The sequence below is a fragment of the Sceloporus undulatus genome, chromosome 4 (assembly GCF_019175285.1).
Source record: "Sceloporus undulatus isolate JIND9_A2432 ecotype Alabama chromosome 4, SceUnd_v1.1, whole genome shotgun sequence".
NCBI classification, from domain to species: domain Eukaryota; kingdom Metazoa; phylum Chordata; class Lepidosauria; order Squamata; family Phrynosomatidae; genus Sceloporus; species Sceloporus undulatus.
In genome coordinates, this window is record NC_056525.1 from 130,761,429 (window position 1) to 130,770,909 (window position 9,481).

General features: G+C 43.8%; 1 protein-coding gene across 2 annotated transcripts in view; it reads left to right on the forward strand.

Annotated features, from left to right (window-relative positions):
• The first annotated feature begins 3,009 nt into the window (after positions 1 to 3,009).
• The window catches only part of MGST3 (microsomal glutathione S-transferase 3), a 15,256-nt gene continuing 8,784 nt past the window's right edge, over positions 3,010 to 9,481 (forward strand). The window contains exons 1-2 of one of the 2 annotated variants that reach the window (XM_042462330.1): positions 3,010 to 3,152; positions 8,172 to 8,295. In XM_042462330.1, the coding sequence (XP_042318264.1) occupies positions 8,179 to 8,295 (117 nt within the window). In that variant the 5' untranslated portion in view covers positions 3,010 to 3,152; positions 8,172 to 8,178. Of the gene's footprint in view, positions 3,153 to 8,171; positions 8,296 to 9,481 lie in introns of those variants that run through there. The other variant, XM_042462331.1, reaches the window with a different exon arrangement.

Sequence of the window (9,481 nt, forward strand, 5' to 3'; positions counted from 1 at the left end):
GAGTCTCCTTCCTTGGAGGTCTTTAAACAGAAGCTGGATGGCCATCTGTTGGGGATGCTTTGATTTGGATTTCCTGCATGGCAGGGGGTTGGACTGGATGGCCCTTGCGGTCTCTTCCAATTCTTACATAGGATGAAATTGTGTCTGAAGTTTCACTGGGAGTTATTAAGCTGTATAATTTTACTCATATGCAACATATGTCAATTTTCTATACCAAATAGTACTGGGAAGGTCTGGAATTCCCATCAGTCCTAGCTCAAAACAGTGACCCTCACACAACATTAGAAAAGAGGAAACAAATAATGTTACTCAGTAGACAAATCCATCTCACAATGGAAGCACAGTAGGTCCTTGGTAACCTCTGGTGTTTGGTTTTACGACCCTTGTGGGTAAAAAAATCCATGAATGCTCAAGGCCCATTATATATAATGGCACAGTAAAATAGTGTTCCTTTTATAAAATGGCAAAATCAAGCTTTACTTTTTGGAATAATTTTTGGAGGAATATTTTCAAGCCGTGAGTGCTTGAATTGGTGAATGCAGAATTCCTGGATAAGGAGTGCTGACTGCACTAAAATGGCAGACTGCAGTAATGCGTGTTTCTCGAGACAGCAGTGCTTTCAGAATAATAAGCAGGGACGTAGCCAGGGGTGGGTGGGTCCATGGGGTCTGGAGCCCCCTTCCATTAGACAAATGAATGGCATGCGCTGCTGCGCCACCGCACCCAAGCCTCATTATAATGGTGGCACTTAGTCTGGACCCCCCCCCCCCTTCCTAAAATTCTGGCTACGTCCCTGTAATAAGGGCTTAACAAGAAGACCATCCTTCCACATTCTGACACATTCCAGACATGCTAGACTACAACTGACAACACTGTGACATGAGAGGGTGGAAAGGGGCAGTTTAACAATATATGGAAGGGAAGTGGCAATTAAAACCATGGCAAAAGAAGGTGGTGCAAAGCTGACTGCAGCTGTGAGCCTTTAGATTTACCCAGTAGCAAGCTGTGGCTTGGAATCAGAGGCGGACAGCAGACTTTGGGCTTCATAGTGAGCGGTACAGAAACAGGGTGACTGTAAGGAAAAGATAGAACTGCTAGCCTTCCTGATAAAGGCAGAATCATCATTGAAGGACCATCACATCACGGAAACCCTATGAAGCTGAACGGGACTCTGTAAAATTCATAAATGTCAGCATAAAAAGGTAAAAGTAAAGGTTTTCCCTTGACATGAATGTCTATTCGTAACTGACTGTAGGGGTCGGTCCTTATCTCCATTACTAAACTGAAGAGCCAGCTTTGTCCAAAGACAACTTTCTGATCATGTGGCCAGCATGACTGCACAGAACGCTGTTACTTTCCCACCAAAGTAGTACCTAATTATCTACTTGCATCTGCAGGCTGACAGAAGCTGGGACTAGTGATGGGAGCTCACCCCATCACGGGGCACTTGGGCCTTGAACTGCCAACCTCCCAATTTTCTGATCATCAGAACTGGTATCTCAACCACTAAGACACCACAAAAATGTCAGCAGACTGCATTGAAAAGGTCCATACTGGGTATTTCAGTTGCACAGCTATGGGTGTTGCTAAACAGAATTGGGGTTTGCAATGCAAAATACCCCAAAGCTACTGCAAAACAGTCACGTAGATCTATACGAAATACCACATTTCAAGGCCTGCAGAGCTGGAGATAATTTACCCAAATGATAGCCAGTCTCCAGACAAGTAAGGAAGGCATTTCTTTCTTATAGGTACATTTATAGGTACTATTTATATAGGCACTATTATCTTAACAGATCAGGCCTCCAGATATCTATTCAGAAGTGATCTTTGCTTCAAGGGGATGTAATCCCAGGTATGTCTATAGGGAGATTATCACACGGGACGGGCTGGATCCTGTACAAAAATGGGATTTAAACTGGAAAAAACCCACAAAAGCGTATTGATTTTCAGGCGATGTGTGACATTAAACAGGGCAGAAAGTGTGTGGGGGGGGGGGACCTGCAAAACTGGTTTGTTTTTCAGAGGAGGGGTTAATGAGCATTAACCTGACATTAACCTGGATGGAAAGTTGACAAAATGTGCCGCTTTTTACTTTTGGAAAATCCCGAAAGTAAATAGCGGTGCATTTTGCTGACTTTTCATCTGGATTAATGTTGCATTAACCCCAACATCGTCTAAAAAACTACCCATTTTTACGGGGTGTGTGTGTGTCTGGATTGTAAATCCCATTTTCTGTATGGGATTTGGGCAATCTGCCACAGTGAGACAAACTCCTATGTCTGCCTGGCAGGCAGCTGTTATTCTGAGCAGGCAGGAGCTCTGCACAAAATGCCCCAAAATATCAGGTCTAGACTCAAGCGAGATGGCTGCACTTCACTCTTATATAGGGCTGCTATTCCACTTTTAGCTGCTCTCTCTGCCTCCTGTTGCATTCTGGGATATGCATTTAGAATCCTCAGCCAGAGAGCTCTTAGGCTCACTAGACTACAATCCCCAGAATGCAACAGGAGGCAGAGAGGGCCACTATAAGAATGAAGGGCTTTTTAGATTGTAAGCCTGAGGGCAGGGAACCGTCCAATTAAAAAGACTTATAAATAAAGGTTAATAATAATAATAATAATAATGGGGCGATAATGTAGTACCACTCACCTTAAAACCTGGCAAATGAAACTTCTCTCTTTTGTTTGGACCTGGGAACGATGCCCTCCTCCCCCCAACAGAACCACACTGGAGAAATAACCCGGTTTGGCACCGCTTTAACTTGTTGTCTGCCTCAAGGCTATGGAATCCTGGGAGTTGGAGTTTGTTGTGGGCCCGGAGCAGAGCTTAAAGAAGGAAGGCCCCAGAACATACTCCAACTCCCAGGATTCCATAGCCTTGAGCCAAGACACATTTAAATTGGCACCAAACTGGGTTGCTTCTCCAGTGTGAATGCAGCCAAGGAATAAGTCATTCAATTCAATGACAGCATGAAAAGACACAAGAAAACACAAGAGGCCTGTTAATGCGTGTTATTTCTAGCAGCCACTTTTTGGTTCCTCCTCCTTGGGCTGGAGGCCGCCCAGGCCTGAGGTGGCTCCGCCTTGGGCCCAGCCCTGGAAGCAGCAGCCCCAGCCCAGGACTCCTGGCCCAGCTCCGGCGGAGAAGCGGTGAGTGACTGCCGAGGGACTGAGGGGGAACCAGGCCCCAGGAGGGCCTTGGGACGTGGGTCTCTGGGGGAACCGAGACCAGGCGCCGTGAAGTGGGGGGCTTTCCAGGAGAGAAGGGGCACAGGGCCGAAGGGAAAGCTTTCTATCTCACACAGAGCATAAAGCAGTGGCCTTTAATAAGCCCTGCTAAAACAACCGACAGCACTTGCCCAGAGCAGTGGTCCTCAAACTGTGCCCTTTAATAAGAGCTTTTGGACTTCATCTCCCAGAAGCCTCAGCCACGGTGGCCAATCGCCTGGGGTTCTGGGAAGTGGAGTCCAAAAGCCCTTAAAGGGCACAGTCTGAGGATCACTGCTCTGGGCAAGTGCTGTCGGCTGTATTAGCAGGTCCCAAATGGGGTGCCAAGCTTGAACAGTATGTCCGTGGCAAGCCAAGCACTAAAGCTTGAGCAGGGTTTGGGAGAGGCTGATGATGGTTCCGCTGCTGTGTGTGCCTGCTGCCAGCAACAGGGAAGATAAAGGGCAGCTGCCTCTCTAGCATTCCTTACTGTAGGACTCAAAGATACAGCCATGTTAGTCTGTGGAATCAGTATGGAGACAGATCTTGTAGCACCTTTGGGACTCACTGAAAGAGAGAAGTGGGCAGCATGAGCTTTCCTAGACGACAGTCTACTTCCCCAGATGCATTTGCATTCCTCAGATGCTCCCTTAAATGCATCTGAGGCAGTAGAGTTTCATCTACAAAAGCTCCTGCTGCCAACTTCTTTTTTCCAGTGAGTCTCAAAATTGCTTGCTGTGGCCTGTTAGAGACTGCCCAAATAAAGCTGCTTCGGGTCTCTTTGGAGGTATGCTGTTTAAATGATGCATGGGTCCTAAGAGTTCGGAGGTCGCGCCAAAGCCACACTCCATTCCTAAGCACTGGAGTGCAGCTTTGGTGCAGCTTTCGGATTCTTAGGACCCATGCATCATTTAAACAGCATACCTCCAAAGAGACCCAAAGCAGCTTTATTTTGGCAGTCTGTAACAAGCCTGTGTTTGGGGGTGAACAGCAAAACGAAGAGCAAACCATTCTGCCTTAACAACTATCTCCAGCGTGTTAAAAATAAATACAAATCTAGATGTTCAACCATCAGAATGGAAATAAGGACAGTGGAGGCTGGTGAAAATAAAAATCATCCCAGATGCATTTTGAAGAAGCTATTTTATGATCTCCAGAAGTTAAAAATGATTTTCTTTATTTATGCAAGGTTTACCTGACCTGATTGTTTCATTTCAAAAGTGCATATTGTTAGTTTAGAATAAAAAGTGTTGAATGCTTTTTCTCTTTTGTGGCAATGGAACCTATCCCATCTTATTTCTACATCTACTACCAAATTTTCTGTGAAAGATGTTATGCCAGGAACTCATCTGTGTCGCCTGCTGAGGCACGCCTGTGCTTCCACAGCCAGTATCTGTGATCACACAAGTTCACCATGTGAATGAATTCTGCCACAAATACATGAGGATCCTTGGTGCATGGTCTCTTCAGTGGCTTTGGTTTGAGGGTTAACTGAATGGGCTGAGAGTTTGGACAGAATGCCCAGTAGGCAGGCCTTTACTGGGCCATCAGGCCAGAAATTGTCTATACTGCTGGCTTATGGCTTTGACTGGCTCCTGTTAGCTGGGGAAAGGACTTGCTGAAAAGCCCAATGCATAAGTGAATGATTGTGGCTGGATTCATTTTCTTATATATATACTAAACAGATATGAGCTTAATTTAGGAAAGAAGAGATGCTTGTGCACAGTCTGGTCAGAGAGCCTTGCTCTTTATGGACTGCCTTTGGTTTTTCAGTAGTGAAAACATATTATAAATGTTCAGAGAGGTGACAGAGTTGTTGCATATTTGCTTTGGGATGGAAACAAGTTCTGGGGCACAGAGACAAGGTTCAAGTTAAGTCTTGTGATGGGTAAGAGGAAGGGATAGAAGAAAAATATCAAGGCAGTAAACCACTTGATTCATTACCTGCATGTAACAACCCCTGGCTTTAAACATTCAGGATAGTATGTGCATATACTTCCAGGTAACACAAAGGGCAGCCATACCCTTCTGTATGTCCAATTCCCCCTTTATGCTCTTTGGGTTCATGATTCTAGGGCGACTGCCACACTGCAGAATGAGTGCATTCTGACACAGCTTTTACTGTCCTGGGCTCCATCCTTTAGAATCCAGGGATTTGTAGTTCGTTGTGGCACCACTGCTCCCTGCAAGAGAAGGCTAAATATCTCACAAAACTACAAATACCAGAATTAGATAGCATTGAGCCATACCGGTTAAAGTGGTGTCAAACTTCATTAATTCTGCAGTGCAGATGCAACCTTTACCTGGAGGCCACAGGCCACTGAATGAACTAGTCCTCAGCTATGTTTTTCCATTTATTTTAGTAAATAAGTGCAATTCAAACATCACTCTTTATTACTCTACTAAAAAGGCAAGCCACGCATGGGTGGCACTGTGCAGGATTACCCATTTTTAATCCTGTCAAGAAAATGACTTGTTTGGGGTGATTTTTTAGCGCAATTAAAATCCTTCCAAATCACATAATTGCCCAAATGAGCAACTGTAGAATTGTATCCACACGGTTTGACTTCTTGGTCTCCAGTCATGCTCTTCCCAAAGTTTTAGTTGGACCTATCATTTTATTACTGACATGGTGACTGAAAATCTGTACAACAATGGGGAGAGGCAGCTTGTAGTTGTTAAGGGAGGCAAATGTAAAAATAGTAGTAGAGTTTGAAGTTCAACTGCAGAGGTAAAAAGGAGATAGCAGAAGGGGAGGTGCACACTATAGCTTTGTGTTTGAGATTCCTACTGGAACAGCTCTTAGTGAACCTTCCTTCTTAGCTGGGTGCTCTGCACCTGGACTTTGCTTGTAAACCAAGTTAGCACAAAAGTCAAAGTACAATGCTCTTGGTTGCTGGGAGAAAGGTCACTGCAGGTACATGGGGCCTGTCCCAGAGCAGTATTTCAAGTACTGTATTCCAGTATTTCAAGTTCAGGCATTTCCTCTGGCCATATTGCTGAAATTTTCAGCAATTGCTGACTGGATTACAGCAGCCAGGGCCTTGAAGTAAAGGTTTGTGTATGAGAAACTCCCACCTCAGCATAGGGTAGAGTTTAGTGGTCCCAATTCAATAGCTAATTCTAATTTAAATAATTTGCTGTGTGATAAATCAGCTTTTATGCAGATCCCACTGACTCAGTGCATCTCTGTTCCAATTAGTACTAGCAACTTGATTTATACCTAGTCAAGATGGAGTACAAAAGAGACACATGTTGATACCTGATGGTATAGCAAGTATGCATCCAACTGTGACCCTAAAACACAGTGCTAATTTTGTTTTCTAGCAAAAATTAAAATCTGGATTATTTCATAATCCCTGCTCACTTCAGTACTTTCATCATTTATGTTGGTGAATGGAAAAACAAGTACCATTCAAGATTTGATTCTGGATGAGCATACCGACTTGGCTTGCATTACAGAAGCCAGTGGATGAGACTGAGCAGGTGTGTGTGTGTGTGTGTGTGTGTGTGTGTGTGTGTGTGTAAACTTTGTCCACCAGGATTCTGTGTGGTGCAGCTGGCGAGGAAGTGGAGTTTCAGTCGTCTATCATGAATCCATCCACATGACCAGGTGCCATATCCCGGTGCGCAGGTTTTGAGTGTGTATACCTAAAGGTGATTAGCTGGGACAGAACAGGGATTCTGTTGGTTTATTATCCACCATGCTGCTCAGCAGTCTCCCTTCCTGAGCTAGCTGGAGTGGCCTCAAGGCTGGTGTCGGAGTCTCAACAGCTAGTAGTGTTGAGAGACTTCATTCTCCACACTGAGACTGCCTTCTTGGGAGTGGCTCAGGACTTCATGTCCTCCATGACAACCATGTATCTGTCCCAAGTGGTATCTGCTGGGCACGCTCTGGACCTTGTTTTCTGTGCTGCATGGGGTGATGGTGATCTTGTTATGGAGGAACTCTCCACAATTCTGTTGTAATGGACAGATCCGTATCTGCTCAGGCTTAGCTTCAAGATGTCTTCATCTTCAAAAAGAAAAAGAAAAAAGGCCTGAGCATGAACAGGAGTATAGTATTCAGATCAAGGGAAATAATAGTATCACTCTGTTCTGCTTTGGTGTACAGTTCTGGACACCACAATTCACCAAGAATATTGTGTCCAGTTCTGGACACCACAATTCAAGAGTGATATTGACATGCTGGAACATACCCAGAGGAGTGTGACCAAAATGGTGAAAGGTCTAGAAACCATGCTGTATAAAGAACTTAGGGAGCTGGTTATGTTTAGCCTGGAGAAGAAAAGGTTAAGAGAAGGCATCATATCATGTTTACATTTTTGAAAGATGGAGCAAGCTTGTTTTCTGCTGCTCTGGAGACTAAAACACGAACCATTGAATTGAAATTACAAGAAAAGAGATTGCACCTAAACTTTAGGAATAATTTTTTAAAGTGTAAGAGCTTCTCAACAGTTGAAAAGATTGCCTTGGAGATGGTGGACTCTCCATGTTTGGAGGTTTTAAAGGAGAGGTTGAATAGTGATCTTTTAGGAATGCAGTAATTGTGTATTCCTGCATAGCAGGGAATTAGATTAGATGTCCCTTGTGGTCTCTCCCAGTTCTAAGATTCTGTGACTATAGGGTCAGCCTCCGCTGTGGTCTTGCTTCTCCTTTTTGTATTACAGTTAGCATCTTTTTTCCCCTTGTCTTCAGGAAAGCAAGGTCCAGAATGTAACTTTTACCAGTCTCTTGTTTCCAGAGTAAGCAATGCTTGTATATGTTTGTATTTGCAATTTTGTTTTGTTTTTGTTTTTTATAATTTTTATTGCAAACATAACAAAATCTAAAACATACGCTTCTACAAAGTTATAAAAACAATTATATAGCGAAATCCTAACTGAACTAACTAATTCCATTGCCTTGAGCCAAGACAATTTTGGAGCAAAGACTGACCTTTCCCTTTTAATCTCTTTGCAGTGCCAAGATGGTAGTTCTCTCTAAGGAATACGGTTACGTAGTTCTCACTGGTGCTGCCAGTTTTGTCTTGGTAATGCACCTTGCAATAAATGTTGGGAAAGCACGGAAGAAATATCGAGTGGAGGTGAGCATGGAAGTGTGGATATCTCGGTGGCTATCTTTAGAGACATAAAATAGAGCTAATGAAGAAATGGAATTTAAGCAGAAGTGTTTCAGAAGATTTATCACACCTACCTTTATTCTGCTGGGGGGGGCAGATTCACAATGGGAAAGAAATGGTAACTATTGTGCTCCTTAACACACAAGGATATGATTATATTTGTTATGTTTATATCCTTCCTTTCCTCTATTGAGCCCAAGGCAGTATATTTGGCTCTCCACCTCCATACTTTATCATCACAATAATCTTATGTAATAAATCAGGTTGTGACAGTAATTTAAAGGTCCCCCAAATGATCTACATAGCTCATTGGGGACTTGAACCCAGATCTCCAAAGTCCCTGTCCAGTGCTCTTCCCACTAACTACATGGGTTCTGGTAAGGGGAGGGTTTTAAAATACTGAGTGAGCATATGCAAATTTTGTTTAATTTATTAACTTTGAAAATAACGAGTAGATAAATATAGGGCTGTGGCTCACAGAGTTTCCTTACAAATGAGAGGATGTTAAAATATGTCAGTAATGTTGTTACAATTCTGCCATTTTTGAAACAATTCAAATGGAGAGAGGAGGCTGAAAAATGCCTTTGGAGTCAGGGAGAGAGAGGCAGGCTGACTAGTACACCCTCTGGTCAGCATCATGTTAGTGACTTATGCATGTGTAAATCCTTTTTTGAATGGGGCTCAGAGGGCTGTTCTCTTGCCCTTGTGATCCATCCAGAAACGTTCTATACCTGGCAGCTGCCAAGCCCTAGGAAGGGTGTTACTGCTCCTCCATGAAGATCCACCTGCTCTGGGCTGGGGGCAATGGAAAGAGAGCTGCACTTCATTTGAGACTGATTTTTTCATTTCTTCTTCCATGACTGAACTGAGACCAGCTGTACCTCTACAGCTATGGTTGCAAAAATGGGTGACATGCCCCCTTGGGGGCAGTGGAAAGATCCAGGGAGGAGGTGAGGGAAAAAGTTGTAGCGGGGGGGTTTCAGTTAAAGTATTTGTGCACAAGAAAGACAGGGAGAGCCAGCAGCCTTTATGACCATGGTGGGCCTTAGTTCCTTTGTTTCCTCTACTTTGGAGTATTAGAAATATAGGCCTGTTACAGACAGCCAAAATAAAGCTGCTTCGAGTCACAGTGGAGGTATGATGTTTCAAT